Source organism: Solanum dulcamara, chromosome 8 (genome assembly GCF_947179165.1).
Source record: "Solanum dulcamara chromosome 8, daSolDulc1.2, whole genome shotgun sequence".
In the NCBI taxonomy this organism is placed as follows: Eukaryota; Viridiplantae; Streptophyta; class Magnoliopsida; order Solanales; family Solanaceae; genus Solanum; species Solanum dulcamara.
Window position 1 is genome coordinate 54,035,615 of NC_077244.1, and position 23,112 is coordinate 54,058,726.

Sequence of the window (23,112 nt, forward strand, 5' to 3'; positions counted from 1 at the left end):
CCTAAATACACAATTTATTTTATCATATTATTTAAAAATCTCTACTCTCTCATATTCTTTGATACATCACTGTACGCGATGTATCAGTCGGATACATCACTTATCATGATGTATCAGGCCGTCAGATACATCAATTTATGCGATGTATCGATCGGATACATCATTTACGTGATGTATCAGGACGTCGGATACATCATTTACGTGATGTATCAGGACGTCGGATACATCACTTTACGTGATGTATCAAGACGTACGTGATGTATCCGAAAATGATCAAAAAGAAGAGATTTCGGGTAATTTTTAAAAGAGTAGGGATAAAATGTAATTAGGAAGAATCACTATGGTATTTAGGTAAAATTTACTAAAATAAATCAGGTCAAAACCCAATGAATTTCTTACCAATTTTTTTTAATTTGGCGCCCATTTAATCCATCTTAATACCTATATTGTAATCTTAAGACCAAAATCATATAAAATGTACCCACTTTAATTTGCCTATTGTATGAGAAAGATTTTTTTTTAAAAAAAGGAAAATAAACCAGTTCAGTCAGATAAACAATGTCAAGTGTATAAACAACTAACATGAACATCCATGATTCTTATGAGAATCGGATGTAAAACTGCAAATCATACCAATTTCTTAAGAACACAAATTTCTTGAAATTTGACTTTGAAGAAAGTCGTCTCACCACAATTATTGTTCCATTAGATCAATAAACCCTATATACAAGATTTATGAATCTCCCATAACAGTTGTGCAGTTTATGATTAACTTAAGCTATTAATAATGTGACAACATATTAAATCAATCCTATATTTCATAGTCGGGATATGCTGATTTTACTGGAGATACAACACCTTAATTGAAATGAATTCCGCATATTTATTCTTAACTAGAAATTTGACTCTAAATTATCCCTACTACTTTTAGCCATTGTAATAAATTTCATTTCGGTTTTATGATTACAAATATGAGAGCTTAAATGTGTGTCAAACTAAGAAATCTGATGAATTACGGTTTGGTTATGTTATATTAGACATAGGTATATATATATATATATATATATATATATATATATATATATGATGATTTTGTTGTCCTAGAAAATATAAACATTTACTTTATTGATCGTAATTTATTTTTTTCGTGCAAGTAGAGGTAAAAACTGATTATATAAGCACTTGAATACTCTAGACATGAAGAAAATATTTTAGTATGGCAGCAAAAGAACAAAAATTTCTTAAAATAATATTACTCCGTCCCATATTAAATGGCATCTTACTAAAACTGTTTGTCCTATATTTTTTGATCACTTACTAAATCAAGATAGAATAAAATAAAATTTTTCTATTTTACCCCTATAATTAATATAGCATTTTGAATATAAATAATTTTCAATACTAGCTATTTCTATACTCTATATACATTACATTGATATAAAAGCAAAGGAAAAAATGATAAAATTTTTCAATGTATTAAAAATTTTTTAATCATCGTATAAAATTAGAAATGTTCATTCAATATGAGACGAAGGGTGTAAGTTCATGTCATACTCAGTTGTGATAATTTTGAATCCCTCGTACAGAGTAACACTGACACAAACAACCAATACCAAGAGTAAGGACTACACTTTTTTGCCAGAATACAAGGAGCTCTGGTACCTCAAGGTGAGGAAAAGAGGAGAAAGGACCAACAAAGATGCTTGACAGCACATTCTCACTAAACAAAATGATCTCAAATTAGGGTGACAAAATAAACCCATCAAAATATAATTTTCTCCGCCCACTCAAATTAGAGTCACTTTGGAAGAATTTCACTCATATTTGACTTGTCTTATTCAGTCCATCTAAACATTGAAGTCATTTGTGCCAAGAATGTAGCCCAAACTAACACATAAGAAGTCTTATTAAAATATTTAAATAAATTTATTTTTGTGTTATGTTATTGTTATTATAATTAAGAAAATTCAAGAAGACAAGTGAAGAAATTAAATCATGATAAAGAGTTGAATCAAGAGTTATGATCCATTATTTAGGTCACATTTGGGCAAGGCTGGGTAATGACCTAATTATTGGTTCATTCTATTTTCATCCACCTAAATTTAATCCAAACCGCTCATTTATCATCCTTATATATGATTTACACTTTACACTCTTCAGGATAACTGTGATCTCAAAGCAGAGGAGAGTACGATCATGGCCCAAAGGATTGTGGGGTCCAGTTTCTATTTTTCAAAAGTCATAAAGGGTTATTGTCAATTTCATTCTTAGTCAAAAATGATTATCAATCTTTCTGCAATTTGCAATTGGAAAATGCAAAGGTCAAAGAAAGTGACACAATTTCTTTCACGGTGAAATGCAAATTTCACCTATAAAAGGAACTCTTCAGCTCCTCATTTAACACACATCAAGATAGAGAGAAAAAATATTAAAGAGCAAAGTGGGGTATTTCATAGACTATAAGAAAATAGTCTAATGTTCGTCTGCACCTAATTTCTGTTAGTGTTCTAGATGATGAAGGATATGTTAGTACCAATGGCGGTGGAAAGTGGAAACTCATTAAGGTTTTCTTGGTTGTGGCTCGTGGTAAGAAACATCGTTGTCTATACTGGACTACGGCTTCTAATTGTGCCAATATGGTGAATGCAGTTGAGAGCGATAACTCTTTAACGTTATGGCACAAAAGGCTTAGCCATATTAGTGAAAAATGACTTAATGTTCTAGCCAAGAAGAAATTGCTATCAGATTTCTAAAGTGTTAAATTAGAAAAGTATGAACACTGCTTGGCTGAAAAATAAAATAGAATTTTCTTTAAGTCTAATCCTCCTTCAAGAAAGCCAGAGTTGCTTGAGTTGGTGCACTCTAATTTATACAGTCCAATGAAGACAAGGACTCTGGGTGGTGCACTCCACCTTGTCACTTTCATTGATGACCGCTCAAGAAAGCTTTGGATTTATGTCTTGAAGACTAAAGATCAAGTGTTTAGGTGTCTTTAAGCAGTTTCAAGCTTCAATTGAAAGAAAAACTGAAAAGAAACTAAAATGTATTTGTATTAATAATGATGGTGAATATTGTGGACTCACTACTAAAAATTAGGTCTATCGCAACACTTTTTTTGCAATAGTTATATAACCTTTACTATAGATAATCTATCCCAATGCTTTTTGACCGTTGCAAAAGAATATTGATTCTATTAGAACACTATGCAATGAAACCATTTCATTAGGGAAAAAGCGATGCCATAGAGGTACTTACTGCAACACTAGTTTTAACTGTTGTAATAAATACACCAATAGCAACGGTTCTCTTGAACTTTTTATCTACTGCAATATTTATCTATTCCCTCCATATTTTCCCTCTTCTAATTTTACAAAAAAAGAAGAAAATAAAAGTATAGCCACTTTTATGTGTTTTAGGCATTTGTATCTTGGAACACATTGAAGCTCTCAAAAGATTACCCATAAAAGGTCTCCAAATAAGTACGATTGGTCACGAAAGAACTGAGTAAAGAATTCTAATCGGAAGATCATCAACGAATTTGTAACTGCTCTGGAATTTTTCTCATTATTTATTCAAATAAAAAGAAAGAGAACCCTGGCTCAGATCTCAATTTCTCGATTTCATCCCCCCCCCCCCCAGGTATTTCTCGATCATTTTTTTATGCAAAGGATTTTTCGATGTTGATAGTTTATGTGTTTTTTTTATAGTCATGGTTCGAATTTGTATGAAATTTGAAACAATTCTTGTTTTCTGAACAAAATAGGGTATGAATCTTCTTAAAAGTTTTTCTTTATTCTCATAGTTAGGGTTTTGAATTGCAATTTTTTTGGCTTCCATTGTTTTCTGTTTTTTTGGTTGCTTTGTGTGTTGGTTAGAACCTAATTAGAGTAATATTTTTGGTGGAATATTTCATTAAGAAAGTCACTTGCAGTAAATGTCTTCTCCTTGATCGAAAGAAGATTTTGGTGCTTCTTGCAGAGCCATGCTCAAATTCTCAATAACAGTGGGAATAGTAAGCATACAATCGATCTTTTCAGTATTCTTTTTGCCTTGCATTATTCTTAGCTTCAGGTTGTTTATGTAACTATGTGGTATTGGAGTTTCAGTCTTTCTTTATCCACAATATACTATCTCTATGCACCTAATTATTGGTTTATATACATATAGTTTATTGTAAGAGGAATAGAAGAAGTATAAAAAAGAAAATGATAAGAAGTTTCTTTTGAGGATTAGTATCAAGTAACCCATATTCTTTCTTGTACAAAGTGATGCAAGTCTCTAAATACTAAAGGCTATTATGATATGAATGCAAAGCAGTTGAAAAAATAAAAAACTGTATAACTGCTTGTAACTATGAATGCACATTTATCGATATCATACGTCAACACTTTAATTTAAAAGAGGAAAAAAGTTATTATTTAGTGTTATAGACACCTTCACATTCACTGATCTTATACTTGACAGAGCTACAAAGTTCATGTTCAAAAAAGGTTCCTGCACTATTTTTAGCTAAAAATGCAGTTACTTTTTTCCATTTTTAATATGCTCTTGTAGCTGGGATTTCACTGTGTTTGTGGTAATCTGCTCTTGTAGCTAATGAACATTATTAAATACTGAAGCTTAACTATTAATCACTTGATATTTTGTAGTCTTTGTGAGGTTCTTGCACTTAGTGATTTTTAATCATCCTATGGTAATTCTTGATTACCATATCTTTTCAATTGTTGAATGTTATATCAGCATTTTATCTACGGGAGGAAGTATATATGTGTGGATTCTCACTTTTGTTCCTTATCCTTGTTAACTCTATGTTGAGCAAGAGCCGGTTGTCTCAAAAGTTCAAATGTGAATGTCCATACTTTGGAAAAAGTTCGAAATCAAATACGATTTCCTGCTCAAGAGATAAGAACCCTTGTCTCTCTCTATAAATATACTCACTATTGAGGGTGTAGAGAAACAGTGAAGCGAGAGGAGACGCCGCTTATACTCAAAAGCCTTGGCCAACACTTTAATCTCGCTCGACTCTGGTGAAGGAATCAAGTTTGAGGCTCACCACTTCAGTTCGCTGCCATAACATAGGTTAGTGGTCATTGAACATGATTCTTTTCATTCTTGCACTCAGTTTTAGAAGTAGAGTTCATTCTCTCTTTGGAAATATGTATGTTGACAGTTATCATACATGTTTCTTACGCTACACTCTCAATCAATTTTTTTATTTGTTATCAAGAATTAAGCAACTAAGAGGCCGTTTGGATTGACTTATAAACTGCTTATAAGCTGTTTTCAGCTTTTTTTGAGTGTTTGACTGACCAACTTAAAGTCATTTTGTGCTTAAAAGAAGCCCTAATAAATAGTTGGGTTTATTTGGATGAATTTATTTTAAGCAGTTTATAAGTTGAAAACAGATTATAAGTCAAAAAAAAGTTGGCATGTACCTATTTTTTTTTTAACTTATAAGCAATTTCAACTTATAAGCTGCTTAAAAATAAGTCAATCCAAACAAGCTACAAGAAGAAATTATATAACACTGTATTTGTGTATGTTAGTCTATGCACATGCATTGCGAAACAGATAAAGGGGACATCTTGAAATAATGTATACGTAAGAGAAAGGGGAATACAGTAATCAAATCAATATTAGTAAGCTTGTAAATTTTGTGGTTTTAGACTTTCCGGATAATGACAACTAGTACATCAAATAATTTCAATGATGGGAAATGGCTCTTCTTTGTCTTGTTGTGAAAAATTGTTTCTTATCCAACTAGTGTGTAAGTTTTAACCCAATAACAAAATGTTTCACAACTAGTTGGTGGTGATCATATCCTTTGGAGCTTCCAACTGTCACCAAATTCTCTGAAATTAAGATAGGTCCACTGGTTGTTATTCCTATCAAAAGATAAACTAATTTAATGTCACTCTCTAAACTTTTGACTGTATTTTATAAATATATCTTGATCATATCGCGATGTATACTTCCTAATCCATCAACCCCATTCTTTATGACAACACTGATTTTAGTTGTGTAAGGCTTCTTTTTGTCTCACAAGAAAGTAGACCCAAATCTTACACTTTTGGTACCACTTTTTTATTAGACAAAAAGGAATCTAATGCTTTATTTTTTGAGTCTTTTTTCTTGATTTGTCTCTATTGTTTTTAGAATTTTAGTCATGTACTAGTTTAATATTTATATTTTCTTTCAGAAGTGTTTAGAATCACAACTAAAATTCAAGTTATGAGGTTCTAAAATGATGTGCATATGTGAAAAAGTATAACTTATTTGAAAAACTTTTCCTTAAAGACTGTCCATTTATAGCTGCTTATAAGTATATTCCAAGTCTAGTATATTTATGCTTGAGCAAGACTTTTTAGTAGGTTTTTTGTCTGAATTGTTTCTATTACTATTGTTCTGCTGGCTGAAAGCCTAGGCAGACACAAGGATTGGCCTTAGCCTCCTCCAATAGTTGGCCCTGCCTAAGGTTGTTGAAAGCTTTTGAACTTGTGCAACGTTGGAACATGGATCGTGGTAGCCCCATTCACTATCTCTTCCAATATGATTGATCTTTAAACTTTGTTTTTCTTTTTATGTTCATGTGTCCTCTTTGGTTATTAATTGACGATTATTTGGAATACTTGATTAACTATTGTAGAATTTGGTCATTTATCGTGATAACATCCATGTTTGGTAAAGTTGTGTCTTAATAAGTTTTTTTTCCAGCAAATTGGGTTCTCAGATCTTTAAACTTAAGTGTTAGCTTATATGCTGCTAACTTATGATTCCTAAAAATTCTTAATTATGTCATTAATCTATTTTTGTTGAGCCGAGGGTTTATCAGAAATAGGCTTTCTACCTTTCAAGGTAGGAGTAAGGTTTGTGAACACTTTACACTTCCTAGACTCCATTATAAGATTACATTGGGTATGTTATTATACGAAAGTATATGTCTTTCCCGAAATAAGTAATGAGAGAATATATTTATGATAGTGATTCAGAGGTTGAGATAAGGCATCTGAAAATGAATTGTGCTCTCAAACTCTATAATATATGTATTTCAAATTATATAATGGAAAGGGACATGTTTATCTAATGCTAAATTTCAATTAAAATTTTGTATTAATTCCTATGGTACAATTAAGATTTCAGCTCTGTTTCCAACAACTTAGTTTAGAGAGTTGGATTAGGCATCCAACGGATCTTTTAAAATGACACTCAGTTATTTAAGTCGGTGCAATATTTCTTTGTGCATATCTGGCTTCTCATAAGGTTCTGTTGAGTATAAAACATGCCTACAAGAATGGCACACATGGTGAAGTCATGAACTAGATAATGGATATGCTTGTTGGAAAATTATCTTTAAGAGTATGGATCAACTAGATAGTGTCAGTTTATTTCCCCTCTTATTTGAACTTTTGAGTTAATTGTTTACCCTACTCAATTTAGGTTAGAATTTTAATTTATGTTTATAAAATTTCAAGAGTTGAATATATGTTTCATTGAATAAACTTAATGGTTGTGCAGATTCTTATTTGGATGGCCATAAACAATGCATTGTGGAATTAGAAAGTGCCTCGACCACAGGTGATCAAGGAGCAAAGAAAAATGGAGATACAAGTATAATTATTTTGACATTCTTAATAGTAAACATAAATGTAAAGATAAGGTATGGATAGAAGAATTATATAAATAGAGAAATTATATAGAGGATTTGTATAGGCTAGTTGGAGGAGCTAGTTGTTGGCTGCTTTAATTGCAACTTTGCTTTGACTGTTGTTTTAATATTATGTGTTAGACCAAAAATAAATTCCTTTCATAATTTATATAAATTTTGTTGTACTATATTTTATTATATAGATGAATAAATATTACTATCAAATTAAAATGACTTGCTATATTGAACTGTTGCAATAGATGTTAATTAGCGTTGCAAATGTCATTTGGCTATTGCAATACACTAACAAACAGTTACAATATGCAAAATGAACTGTCGCTATAGCTTCGAAAAATTGTTGCTATAGCTTCAAAAACCGTTGCATTAGCCTCAACAATTGTCTCATGAAAATGCTATTACAACACTCTAGAACCGTCACATTTGGCTAAATTGTTTCTATAGGTTGTCCTATGGAAACGACTATACATCTGTTGCAATAGAGACAACTATGACAACGGTTTTACAATCGTGTGCACAAAATCGTTGTCGTAGACCTATAGCAACGCGATCAGATGAAACGGTTCCTAAACCATTGTCATAGGTCTATTGCAACGGTTTTCCTATCTATTGCAACGGTTGTAGAACCGTTGTCATAGGCCTTTTTTCTAGTAGTGATCATTTGACGAATACTGCAAGCATCAAGGTATTAGACACCAGAAGACTCATCCTAAGACTCCTTAGCTTAATGGGTTAGCTGAGAGGATGAACAACACCTTGATGGAAAGAGTTAGATGTTTGCTTTCTGAAGCAAAGTTGCCGAACTCCTTTTGGGGTGAGGCCTTATTGACCGATGCACATGTTATTAACTTATCTCTTGCCGTTGTTTTGCAAAGTGATGTTCCAAATAGAGTTTGGAATGGCAAAGATGTGTCTTATGACCATTTGAGAGTATTTGGTTGCAAAACTTTTGTATGTGTGCCGAAAGATGAGAGGTCAAATTTAGATGCCAAGACGAGGCAGTGCATTTTTATTGGATATGACCTTGATGAATTTGGTTACAAACTATATGATCCAATCGAAAAGAAGCTTATAAGAAGCCGCGATATCATCTTCATAGAGAATCAAATCATTGAAGATATTGACAAAGTAGAAAAGCTAGAACCTTCAAGTTCTGATGGCGTAGTCCATCTTGATCAAGTTCCTCATACAAGTGTGCATGATGTTGATGGGCTTGATGATCATGGTGATGCTCATAATCAAGTCCCAGATCAACATGTTGATGTTGATGATAACAATGATGTTGTTATTGATGATACTTCTGCTCATGAAGTTGTGGATGAATCAAATATTCCTCTTAGGAGGTTCACAAGACAACGTATTCCTGCCTCTCGTTATTCACCTAATGAGTATGTACTACTCACTGACTGTAACAGCCCAAAAAAATTTCGCCAAGACTCGAATCATTTTTCATGTGCATGTAGGATCGAACTCGGTGACTTCTAGTTGTATATATGAGTTTGGATCAATTCCTAAGTATTTGGAGTATATTAGATGTGTTTTAGGATCATAAGGGATCTCTAACACCAAGCCGAGTCCAAAAAATTTTTATCGGCTAAGTCTCCGAATGAGTTTGTATAAGGATCAACTTCAGACCACCATATCTCCTAGAATATAACGAATTGGGTGGCCCATAACCTATTAAATTAAAGTTCTTTGAGTCTTCTTTTCAAAGCCACAAGATTGCATTTTTTGGAGTTTGGAGTATAAAGTTAGGTCCGGTTGACCAGAGAGGTCCTCGACAAGTCCGCGACGCGGCCCTGCAGTGGACTTGACCAATTTTTCGAGATTTTGTTTATTTGTCGACCAGAAAGGTGCGCGACAAGTCCGCATCGCGGACCTATCATGGACTTGTCCAGTTTTTCAGATTTTGTGCATCTTGGAAAAATTACCTAATAATATATATATATATATATATATATATATGATCTTGGACGCATTTTTAGGGCTAAATTCCGCCCCATATCAGTTTCTAAGGAGTTTTATCTCCAAGAACATTGAGAGAAGAGATGTGGAAGGAGAAGAAGAGTTAGATTCAAGATCTTCAAGCAATGGTCTTGATTTTTGGTGATATAATCTTCATTCCAGGTATGTAAGGCTACTCACAATGTTGGATTGATTTCACCCACGTGCCCTACATCTTCATTGATTCGAGTTGAGTTTTAAAGTTTCATGAGCTAAGATCTTGAGTTATCTATAAATTGTATTGAATTTTTGTATATAAATCCATATGTATTAATGATGTTCTTGAGTTGAGTTTGTTGAGATTATGGATTCATGTATTCATTCACATGAAACCAAGATGAGATTTCCTTTTTGGTCATAATTTGTCTTGAGGTTGAGATTGATGGTTTTTATGTATAATAAAAACAATATTGCTTTCAAAATGAAATGAGGTATTCTTTTTATATGAGTTTGATGAAATTGAATATTGAGTTAAATGAGGATTTTGGAGCAAGATGTTTGATGATGATGTGAATGATGTTTATCTTTAACAAAGGTAAAATGATTGATGAAGAGGTTATGTTGATGATGATGTTTTGAAAAGAAATGGATTGGAGTCTAATGTGACTATGTGATATGATTTGTATAATTTGATTTGATTGAAGTCATATGAGGATTTTTGAGTATAAATGATTGTTTGAGAAGGAGTTTTGAAAATGATTTATGAACGTTTTGCATAAATTATTTATGCACTATTTTGAGTTTAAAGAATGATTATTTTCATCCTTGATTTAGAAAGAGTTTAAGCATGATTTGAGTTTGAGAAGTCTCTTAATTATCATTTTGAGCATGAGTATTTTGAATATAAATGAGTTGAACATTTTTACATTAAAATATCTATTTTGAGATAGAGTTGAAGAGTTAAAATTATGTTTTAAATTAATTTAATACTTACCGCATTAATTGAGTTTAAAAGCATGATTTTGGATGTCTTAAATGAAGTGATGCTTGAAATTGATTGAGTTTTGAAAGGGGTCCAATGAGACCAGATTGATTGAGTTTTGAAAAGGGTCCAATGAGACCAGATTGATTGAGTTTTGAAAAGGGTTCAATGAGACCAGATTGATGGGATTTTGAAAAGAGTCCAATGAGACTAAATGAGTTGATTTGAAACTAAGTCCAAAGAGACTAAATGAGTATTTTACTCACTTGATAGATATGAGCATATTGAGTCTTGAGAGGAGTATTGAGCACCGAATTGGATATGAGTATAGTCCTGGCAAAGTATGGACGGATGTGGCAACAACGTCGGCTTGTTGTACATCATTGGCTCATAGGTGATGTTTGTCGGTTAGAGAAACTCTCAAATTGAGTGGATTGTGCATGATATGATTGATTTGATTGTGATTGTAGATGATTGAGTCGAATTGTAAAACATTGCTAAAATTCTAATTTGCATATCTATTGAATTGAGTCCTTTGACTTGATTGTTGAGTTGATTGTATATGATTGGATTGGAATGGGTGATATGTGATTGAATTGTATATGATTGGATTGGATTAGATGATATGTGATTGGATTGTATATGATTGGATTGGAGTTGATGGTATATGATTGGATTACATATGCTTGGATTGGATGGTATGTGATTGGATTGGATCGAATTGTATATGATTGGATTGGACCGATTGTATATGATTGGATTGGATCGGATCGTATATGATTGGATTGGATCAGATTGTATATGATTGGATTGGATTGAATGATTTGATTGAATTGTATCGTACATGATTGGATTGGATTGGATGGTATATGATCGGTCTCTGTCTAAACTGTGTTCTTACTTTAGACTTATGACACCTTGATTGGGTCTCTCTTATCTTACTGATTTGAGATATCTGAACTGATATTATTCTACCTTGATGTATGTTTCATTCTGCCATATTACATACTCGTACATTGCATGTAATGACGTCCATTTGGACCTGTATCGTTTCATGATGCAGAGATAGGTTTAAGAGATCATCAATAGGCGCACCATTGAGGATCTATTCACACTCAGCTTATTGGTGAGTCCTCCCCTATATTCGGAGGACACTACTTATGTTATTCTTGCATTGAATTTAGTCTTTTTCATTCTGATTTGAGGTAGCCATGAACATGTCATTGGTACCAATTAAATAGTAGTGATAGAGGCTTCATAGACTAGATATTGATGGGTCGATTGAGTATTTTATTTCCTTGAATTGTTCTTGTCAAACTAATTAATGACATAGATTGGAGCTTGATTTGTTGGCTCATAGCCTTTCTTCCTTGAGCTAGATTGTTAATTTGAGTTGCCCACTTAATTACCTCTTTATTTTAAGTATTCCGCTGATTAAATGAATGAACGGATGTGTGATCAGTTCAAGTGGTTTGCTTGGGAGCCATCAATGATTTCTAAGTGCCGGCCACTTCTAGGGTACCCTCTCGGGGCGTGACACTGACGGGGGTGAACCTGAGTGTTATGAGGAGGCCATGGAAGATGAGCATAAGGATCAATGGATTGAAGCCATGCAAGATGGATGAAATCTTTGCATGAGAATCACACTTATGAGTTGGAGAAATTGCCTAAGGGCATGAGAGCTTTGAAGAATTAGTAAGTGTTCAAAGTTAAAGTTGAAGAACACAGCTTGAAGCCCAAATACAAAGCTAGATTGGTTGTTAAAGAATTTGGTCAAAGGAAGGGTATTGACTTTGAAGAAATATTTTCTCTTGTCGTGCAAATGTCCTCCATTTGTATAGTTCTTGGTTTAGCTGCTAGTCTTAATTTAGAGATTGAGCAGATAGATGTGAAGACAATTTTTCTTCACAGTGATCTAAAACAGGAGATTTATATGGAACAACCTGCGGGATTCAAAATAAATGATAAAGAAAATTTTATATGCAAACTTAAAAAGAGTTTTTATGGGCTAAAGCAAGCTCCTAGACAGCGGTACAAGAAGTTTGAATCTGTTATGGAGGAGCAATGCTACAAGAAGACTTCTTCAGATCATTATATATTTATACAAAAATTTTCTAACGATGATTTTATCATCCCCTTACTATATTTGGATGATATGTTGATTGTGGGGAAGAATACTTCCAAGATTAACGAGTTAAAGAAAGAGTTGTGTAAGTCTTTTTCCATGAAAGACTTGGGTCATGCCAAGCAAATTTTGGGCATGACAATTACTCGTCTCAGGAATGAAATGAAGATTTATCTGTCACAAGAGAAGTGCATTGAACGTGTACTGGAGCGCTTCAACATGAAGAATGTTAAGCTTGTTACCACACCTCTCTCTTGCTGGTCATATGAAGTTTAGCAAGAAGATATGTCCTACAGCTAGGGAGGAAAAAGAGAGCATGACCAAAGTTTCATATTCCTCTGTCGTCGGAAGTTTAATGTATGCAATGGTATGCACTAGACATGATATTGCTCACGCAGTTGGTGTTGTCAGCAAGTTTCTCGATAATCCAGAAAAATAATATTAGGAAGCTGTAAAGTGGATACTCAAGTATATGAGAGTAAGCTTAGATAAATGTTTGTGTTTTGGAGGATCAAATCCAATCTTAAAGGGTTATACAGATTTTGATATGGCAGGTGACTTTAATACTGGATATTTGTTTACTTTTTCAGGGGAAGCTATATCAAGCAGTCAAAATTGCAGAAGTGTGTTACACTGTCTACAACTGAAGTTGAGTATATTGCGGTTACTGAAGCTGGCAAGGAGATGATATGGTTCAAGCAATTTCTTCAAGCTTGCATCAAAAGGAGTATGTCGTCTATTGTGACAATCAAAGTGCAATAGACTTGAGCAAGAACTCAATGTACCATGCAAGGACGAAACACATAAACGTGAGATATCACTAGATCCAAAAAAGAATAGAAAACGAATCTATGCAGGTTGAAATGATTTCTACAAATGAGAATCCTGCAGATATGCTGACCAAAGTAATAACGAGGGTGCAAAGAACTTGTTGGTATGAGCTCTTTCTGAGAAGATGAAAATACCTCCTTCTAGTGAATGAGACTGAAGGGGGAGATTTGTGGGGTCTAGTCCCTACTTTTCAAAAGTCATAAAGGGCTGCTGCCAATTTCCTTCTTAGTTAAAAATGATTGTCAATCTTTCTGCAAAGGTCAAAGAAAGTGACACAATTTCTTTCACGGTTACAAATTTCACCTATAAAGGAGATCTTCGACTACTCATTTAACACACACCGAGATAGAGAGAGAAAATATTAGAGAGCAAAGTGAGGTGTTCCATAGACTATAAGAAAATAGTTTGTGAAGAAAAATAAAGTGTGAGCAATATTTTTGTAAGGTGGAAACCAAAAGAGTATTATTCCTTTTGAGTGTGTTGTGACGCTTTGAGTATTGTACTCGTGACTACCCAGTGTAACATTTCTTACTATAGTGATATCAGTTACTCCTCTTGACCCGTAGTTTTTCCTTTATTTAAAAGAATTTCTACGTAAAATTATTAGTATCATTATTTTTCATTTTATTTCCGCTATTTTGACCATATATATTTTTGTGTTAGTCGGTGTTTTTCCAACAAGGATGACCAGAATTTCATTTAGGCACTCGTACAGTTTAAGTAACCTACACAAAAATGAAAGCAAGAGTCCTTCATGGCTCCATCAAACTTGATACAAAAGCCAAATAATGCATTGACTATTGAAGTACTAGAGATGAAGAGCTGCCGATGAAAGCAATTGACACACTCTACATTAATGGCTATTGAAGAAACTACTACTACAACATACCAGTATAATCCCACAAGTGGGGTTTGAAGAGGATGTTGTATACGCAACCTTACTCCTACCTTGTGAGAAGACAGAGAGGATGTTTTCGACAGACCCTCGGAGCTATTGACAAAACTAGGATCATGAATACGATAGATTCTACATTGAGAGACTTCAATGCTTATATTTCTTTGTGCCTCAAACTAGCTCTCAAAGTCCAACGGAGTTGAAGGCATCAATTGGTATATAGGTTTCCGAGACCTAATCTGAATCGGAAAATAATACAGAGGATCAAACACGAATATGAACCACGAAAGAAGATCAAGCAGTTATCCTCACCTACCTATTTGAGAAATCGATCAGAGGAAACATACCAGAACACTCTCCCAATCTATTGCATTGCGTAGGTAAAAGCCACTTCTCCTTGTCACAAGAAGCCTCATCAACATCAACTATCAACTCAACACAAATATGAAAGCCAACAATTCTATCACCTCTGGTAAAAGTTAAGCACCAGAGCTCTCAATTGTATACGCATTTTTGTATGATTTCAAGTATAATCTGCATATTTAAGGAACATACTATATCTATCGACCACAATCCGAGATACATAATAGTATAATCATACATATCAACACCAAAAACATTACATAGAAAATTGATGACCAACGACGAGGAAATACAACCTAATACTCCAGTAACTATTATGCGGTAACCCCCAGTTATTGCTCAAGTTGGAGATTATTAAAAGGGGATTTAAAATGAAACATAGATACAGAAAAGAATGGAGAATAGGTGCCAAAACAACAAGGGAAAGGAGAAATTCACACCAGCCGATCCCTCAAACTAGCAGAAACACTTTTTGTCTATAACTTAAAGCAAATCCCAACTGAGTCGTGATTGGGCAGCTGCAGCATGGGTGCTTGATGTGGTTGTAGGTGATGAGAAATGATCCAGCAATGGCGCTGGAGTGGAATCAAATGTTTCCCATTGGGTTGTTATGACAACAGACCCTGAGGTCGAGTGCCTCGATTGCTCCTGATGTTTGCTTTGTACCGGGGAATTCCCAAACGAATGCCTGTCTTGATGTTGTTGAACTGGTGATGGTGCCTGCTCATTCGAATACCTATAATCTTGACGCTGATGAGCTGGGGGAGATCCCTCTTTTGGATTGTGATTTCCATTGTTTGTTGGCATTGAATTTTTCATCTTCAACATATCTAGTGTTTCAACACACTTTTGCACTTTTCTCACCTGCAAACATAAATGGCATCTTTTAGAATTTCCGTTTCAAATTAACAGGTTGAGCTTATGTCTCAGGATATTGCAGAAATAAAAAAAGATAGCTGCATTATTTCTAAAAGTTTTCTTCTGCAGAAATTCAATTATCAATGGCTATAAATGTATGTCTCTGAGTTATTAAATAAAATAAATCCTTTGACTGCATTGCCCCTTATTTCCCTAAAAATTTCTTTGCTAAAAGTCAACAAATGCTATGCAGGATTTAAGTTTAATACCTGATTTTTTCTCTGAAGTTTTATATCACCTTCAGCAATAATACCATCCAATTGAAGGAGCTGATTCATTAACAACTCTGTCAAATTAATCACATCCTTTTCTACAACTTTCCCACCTTTAGAAATTACAGATTCCAGCGCAGAAACCTAAGAAATTAAAATGTACGTAACAGTTAACAACAATACATACATATCCATAGACAATTGAGTTGTAACTGTGCCAAAATTAGCCCATAAAATTATAATTCGCGCAACCAGTTCATTTAACTTTTGACTTCCAAATTCAACTCAACACCATGATTTCCCCAACTCTATTCAGTTGTATACGCAGTATGGTACTACTTTCAAAGGTGGGGCAGAGGAATTTACGTATTACCTGTCTAGACAGCCTGTCGACTTCCAAAGTGATGTATGAAATAGTTTTAGCGGCCTTCTCCACTTTAGCAGTCTTCCTCATCTCGAGGTACCGTTTTTCTTGGCTAATTGGGTCTTCAATTAGAACAATTTTGGACTTGTCCTTTACTCCAGCTATATCAAGAAATGTTTTATTTTCTCTTTCTTTCTCTTTATACAGTAACTTCTGATCTTGGTGATGCAACCCCGTTGGACCGCTCAACATCTTCTTCAATTCTCCTACAATTTGATTCACAAACAAAATTGGAAAAAATAAATATGCTACAATAAATAAATAAATGTATTCCTTAAGTTCAAATATATACCAAAAGTTGCTTGAGAACTGATATTGATCTCGTGGTAAACGGAGCGGTACTTGACCCGAACCCGAATAGTAGGTGGAGGAGGACAGTTTTCAGAATCCAGGTTGCGTTTCTGGACCAGCATTCCACTTGGCCTCAGCTCCCACTCATTCTCGCTACCAACGGAACTACAATTCATTTTGGTCTTCGTTCCCATCATTTTTTGAGTTGTAAGCTAAAGCAAATACGTAGATAGATTTGAATTGCTAAGTTTCAATTCTGAAGAAACAGATCAAAAGCATTCTGAACGATCTACAGATGCAAAACAAATAGATAAATATCCATCTAAAACAAATTAGTTGACTACAACAAATGTTAACTTTCCGTTTGTGTATTAAACAAAACAATAGAAGAAAGAAGAAATTCTAACCGAAGAATATGGAACTCGGAGAAGTGTCGGCGGCAGAGAAAATGCGTAGAGAGAAAGTTGAAATTGAGGAGAAATTGCAGATCTTATGACAGCGCTAGAAATGTAAAGATAAAAAAGTAGTGACAAATTTTGCCCAAATTGACGAGACACTTAGCCAATCACAAAGTCCACAGATTTATCTGATTACTGATTTCAACGTTACAAAAGATGAAATTCAAAAAAGTAGTAACTAATCTGCTGGCTGTTGGGTTTTGTTATTAGGAGGAGAGATATATATGAGTGGACAGAGAAACAGAAGAAAAGAGTAGAGAACTCTGCGGGAGATTTTTTTTTTTTTTTTTTTAAAAAAAGAAGCAGCTAAGAAGCCTTGTGCATAAAACCTATAAGAAACATGAAGAAAGAAAAAAAAAACGTATTTTACTTAAATTTTATAATGAAAAAGTTTAATTATAATTTATTTTGACTTTTTTGATAATTATCGGAATTTCTTTTTTTTTTTTCAGAATTTCTGATACATATGAATGTTGCTGATACATCGCAATTTGATACATAAGTTATTTTCATGATACATCGCTAATTGATACAAATCAAATATTGTAATATCAATAAAACTTATAAATCAACTTATAACACTTAATATATTATGAACACAATAAAAATAGCAGTAAAACTTATATTTTACTGATACATTTTGTATTTGGTTTGTATCAACTAGCGATGTATTATGAAAATGACTTATGTATTAAATCGCGATGTATCAGTATCATTTCTATGTATCATAAGAGAGATTTTTAAAATTTTTACAAATGATAGAGAATAATTGAAAATATAAGAATATAAAGTGTGTAATTTGATTAATTTTTTCAAAAAAAAAGGCAGAAAGAGGAAAACTAAAAACCTACGTTAAATAGAAGGACAAATGACATGTGGGCTCTGTGAAGTAAGTACATACTTATCACTTTAATTGCACTAATGATTGTTATGTTGATTATAGAATCCAATCTATAACACTTGAAGAGAATGATTGTTACATATTCTAAACAAAACATTGGAATGGAAGAAGAGTGAATTAGTGAAATACTATAAGATTTAGGGGCTGTTGGGTAGAGTATATTATAAAAATTAATGCATATATAAATTTTGTGTATTATTAGTATTTTATCGGGTAAACTTTTTTAATATATGTATCTCTATTTCGTACTATTAAGGTATGTATAAGTTATAATTAATACATGAAAATCCAATGTATTTGTATTACAAAGAATTTTAATGAATGAATTAGCAAAAGGTTAAACACATAATTGCTCATCAAAATTTTCTTTACATTTTTTGCACCATATATTTTATCAGAAATCATGCCATACATATTATTTCTAATACTCCAAATCAAACAAAATGTAAGTGAACTCTTTTCTTCCCTAGATTTGTATGATTCAATTCGATTAGTTTGACCTTTTAAATTTTTAGTATTGAACTTTTACCTTGAGATGGGATCAAAGCTACGTCACATTGATAGTAAATATTGGAATATACGGACGGGTGAGTGCAACTATCTAATATATGTAATTAGTTAAAACTTTTTAAAGTTTTGCTACCTTTTTTTTTGTTTTTTTTTGTGAAGGATTTTTGCAAGGAATACGTATAGTCATTTAAGGATTCGTTTAGATATGATTTTAAATCAAATTAATTTGAGGTTAAAATTTTATTTTGAATATGTAATTTAATTTTTAATTTTCTTTTTTATAAACATGCAAATTTCATAATTTGTGAAAATTATCAAAATTTTGTTCTTATACATTTTTACCAAGTGAGCGAATCATAATTCATAAATAAGTATAAAAAATTCTTAGACATGTAACGACCCAAATCGTTGTTAATTTAGAGTAGAAGAAATCATAAGAAAATTTACTCAACTGGGTCCCACCATGCCGCCAGAATGGGATGGTTCCGCTTTAGCGGTGCCGCCAGAGCAGGAATATGGCCGCTAGAGCGGGAGGACGTGGGTCAGAACTTAAGTCGCGATTTTCTTATTTTCTCCACTTCTTCCAAGGGTAGGTTAGATGTGAGAGTTACTCCAAAAATCCTACAAAAGGCTGCTCTTGTCTTGGGAAGAAGAGGGGAAGGAGTTTCAACATTGAAAGGCTTTCAACCAGTGGAATTCAATTCTATCTTGCACTAGGACATCTGGAACCAAAGATTTCAACAACATTATCCCTCCATAGTTGTTTGGCACCTAGGTAGCTAGGCTTCTCTTTTTTGAGTAGTAAATCTATACCCATTGTGTAGTATAGAAGGAAATTTAATGAGGAAGCATATAACTAAGCTATGGGTCAGGGGTCACGAGCAGGGATTTTGGTTATATTAGTGTTTAATTCGAATGTGACCTAGTTAAGAAGGCGCTGTAATGAATGGGAAAGTTTATTGATTGTGATGTTAGTGCATATAGACGGTTAAATTATAATGGGCATAATAGTGTGTGCAGAGATATAAAATAAGTAGATACTAGAGATAAACCTTAAGGGTTTGGTAATGTAGTCGATGGTCTGTTTCCCGTATCTGTTTCATGTACTTGTTGTGTTACTTATGATGTGTGTAGGTGTGTATGGATAAGGGGAAACATGCTAGACTTTATGCAAATGATCACTTACTGGCCTATTTTGTAATGACACCATTCTGGTGATATAATGTGGTCTAATTGTTGATAGTTGTGATTGGTTTGCATAATTGGTTCGAGTGTCACATTTCTATATAAATTTAGATCGGGTTTCACGTTCCAAAACCTATTTGGATCGGATGTCACATTTCGATATATTCTTGGATCGGGTGTCATATTCTGATACATATATGACTTGATTGGCTCCCATGAAAGGGCCAAGTATGTGTGTGTGGTTGATCCCATGAGAGGACCTGCTGATTGTTGTATTTTCGTGTAATAAGAAGATTAGTGGTAAATGAGAGATGGAATAAAGACCTATAAAGGAACCCTTAAGTTGAGGCGTGTTAATAAAAGAATTGTGAACATGTATAAATTTATTCATGTGTGTAAGAGGATGGGCCATATTCGGCTTGATGCGACATATATGTAATATGAAGTATCCTATACTTATAGGCTTAGCGGAGAAGGTTGTTTGGTTATAGAGAATTGTTCTCATTGAAGTTTTCCCCATTAGTTGTAGTAGTAGTGGTTGTCACTAAAAATCGGGATTAGTTATGAGGTGTGGTTATTGAATGGCTAGGGTTCTATGTTGTGAGACAATTAGATCAAGACCCGCAGTAATGGGGTGAAATCATTGAGTGGCTAAGACTGTTAGATGGTAACTGATAGAGTGAAGTGAGTAGTAGAGTGGTGAAGACTATAAGAGAGTGAGTAAGGAGTTTACCTATTTGGCTGGGTGGACAGGCTTATGAATGATCTCTCTTATTTTTTTGTTCATAGATTATGCAGTGGGTATCAACTTGAACGATGATGCCTATCAGTACGTGTTGTTTATACTGATACTATTCCTGCTATGCCACTTGACATAATCTGATTGTAGGGTCAGTTATGTCTCTTAGGTAAAGACGGATGCGATTCCCTAGCAGCTTTTATTTTTCTTCCTTATGGTAAGAGTTGTGTCATTGTTCCTTTATTATGTTATCACTCTTAGAAGCTCTTGTACCTGTTTTAGACCAGTATTCATGGGGGTTTTACGTGTTATTTTTGTACAAGTATATTAGTACAGATTCCTATAAATTTCTAACTTAATTACTTAAGTTTTGATATAAATTTCACAATATTTTCATGTAAGAGTTTAAGGATTCTCCTACTTAGGTCTTAGAGTGGATGTCTGCACGGCCTGGTGGGTTGGGTCATGACAAGACACCACATTAATAAATCACATATCTCCTTTTTTTTTTATAAGTAAACGTTTGTGATTACACGCATGTCATTTCAAGTTTTTAAATACACATACACATAATGTTTACAAAGATTCACTTGCCTAAAAAATCAATAATAGTAGTAATTAGTTGTCTTTTAATATAATCATTTCATATGGTACAAACAATCTATTCATATTGAACAGGGGGTTTACAAATTTTAAAATGGTGGGTTTGGTTTAACAAATTATAAACTTATGAGTTAAATTTTACATTTAAAAAAATCACAATTTGAAAATTAGAATGCGCTCTACCTTTTGTTTTATTTAAAATTTTGAAATCATGATTTGAAATTGAAGTTGAGATTTTGTGCACAATTCATAAACAAACACTGATTTCAAATCAAAATATAAAATTGGGGTACCAAATCCTGTGGTCAGACTATTTGCCCATAAAATAACATAGTTATTTCTAATGTGATTTAGATGCACGTGAATTAAATTATTCTTATAATACGAATAGTAAAATAAATTATAGAAATTGAACAATAAGCATAAGAGTTATGTATTGAAATAAATGAAATGTAAGGCTGATATTACAATCAAAGGTTGTTGACTATGTGGTAGTCGTTAGAGAAATGAAAAACAATGAGTTTGAAGCTTAAGAGAATCCGAGCATATATTGTGATTAATCAGAATTGTGGAACTCCTAATACAAATAGCTAAGTGATTATTTATACGTTTCAACTTTCCACATGATATATTTGTGATTATAATATTAAAATTAAATAACATTTTAATACATTTAATATATCTTTAATTTATGATTATATAATTTAAAAATTATCTTTATTTTCTTAAATTTCATTCATGTCAAATAAAAATATGAGAAATAAATTGAAACAGAGGGACTAGTAATAGTAAGACAATTGTAAATACTACTAGTTTTGAATAGGAATAATGATAAGTAAATAAAAAAGAGTTGGAGGATGTGTTTGGATGGGGCCGATGACATGCGTGTCCACGGTTTAGTCAGGCAGTCACATTAAAGCCTTTATTATGTCACTGCTATGCATCCGACACTGATTTACGTTACACCTTATCAACTTTATTTTTTTTGTGACTCACCATTCATATAACTGTTTGCGCAAAAGCAAGTCGTCTTTTTTTTTTTCGTTACACCTTCCCAACTTTATTTTTTTTTGTGACTCACCATTCATCTAACTGTTTGCGCAAAAGCAAGTCGTCTTTTTTTTTTTCGTTACACCTTCCCAACTTTTTTTTTTGTGACTCACCATTCATCTAACTGTTTGCGCAAAAGCAAGTCGTCTTTCTTTTTTTTTGTCTTTTTTTTGTCAGTAGTCTATGTTTCTACTGCATTTTGTTTACTCCCAAGTACAAACATTTTTTTCAATCTATTACTTAAAGAAAATAATTCATTTCTAAATTTAAAATGCGGAATGACCTAGGAGATACTTGTATTTAGTTTCTTTTGTCACATGAACCCTTCTCATCACTTTACCAAGTGAACACTTAAAGTTATTAAAATGTATTTTTAAACCCCTCTGACCATGAGTTTCTCAATCGCGTTGATTAGATAACACATCACTATCCACATCAGAAAAAAAATGCTACATAGATAAAAATTATCACATCATTTTTATCATTACAAATACTATTTTCTAAAAGAAAATCTCAAATTCATCTCCAAAATTAGCCTTTTGAAACTGATTCACCAAAAAAAATATCTCTCCGACCACTTTATTCAAAGTTAGTCACCGCCGGCGAATTGTTTGGTTGAAACTGAATTGGAGTAAAAGTTTATCTTCTTTTTCTTTCTTGATTTCTTTAATTAACTAGAATAAATATTCATCTTACCCATACTTCCATTTTTTTCTCTCTTCTAAACTTTTTCATCTATTTTCTATTTAAATTTTATTTTCTCTCTTCTTTGTTTTTTTTTCTTTTTTTTTTCTCTTGTAAATCTTTTGTGTTAGAAGAGAAAAATAGAGAAACAAGTAGATGATAGAAAGATGATGGAGAAAGATAAAAATTGAAGAAGAAGTGGGGGAGTAAGGAGGGTGAGGGGCAATGGCCGCGGCGGCAACGAGGAAGAACAAGAGGAACAGTAAATGAGAATGAGAAGATTTGAAACTTTTTTTAATTAAATATTATATTTTTCTTTTTAATTCTAATATTT

General features: G+C 33.0%; 1 protein-coding gene and 1 long non-coding RNA gene across 3 annotated transcripts; one reads left to right on the top strand and one right to left on the bottom strand.

Moving 5' to 3' along the window:
* The first annotated feature begins 3,236 nt into the window (after positions 1–3,236).
* LOC129901643 (uncharacterized) lies at positions 3,237–7,833 on the top strand. The gene is made up of 2 exons (XR_008769890.1): positions 3,237–5,079; positions 7,516–7,833. It is a non-coding gene; the product is annotated as an uncharacterized LOC129901643 (long non-coding RNA).
* Positions 7,834–14,970: 7,137 nt separating this feature from the next.
* Positions 14,971–17,399, bottom strand: LOC129900611 (BAG family molecular chaperone regulator 1-like). Of its 2 annotated transcripts, none has more exons than XM_055975625.1 (5): positions 17,056–17,399; positions 16,650–16,860; positions 16,307–16,563; positions 15,931–16,077; positions 14,971–15,667 (listed from the first exon to the last, which is right to left on the bottom strand). In XM_055975625.1, exons 2-5 carry the CDS (start codon positions 16,843–16,845, stop codon positions 15,287–15,289), a joined length of 981 nt encoding a protein of 326 aa, XP_055831600.1. In that variant the 5' UTR covers positions 16,846–16,860; positions 17,056–17,399; the 3' UTR covers positions 14,971–15,286. The 2 variants fall into 2 exon arrangements, with proteins under 2 accessions (XP_055831600.1, XP_055831599.1); XM_055975624.1 differs by having other exon boundaries at positions 16,650–16,937.
* Between the last annotated feature and the right edge of the window lie 5,713 nt (positions 17,400–23,112).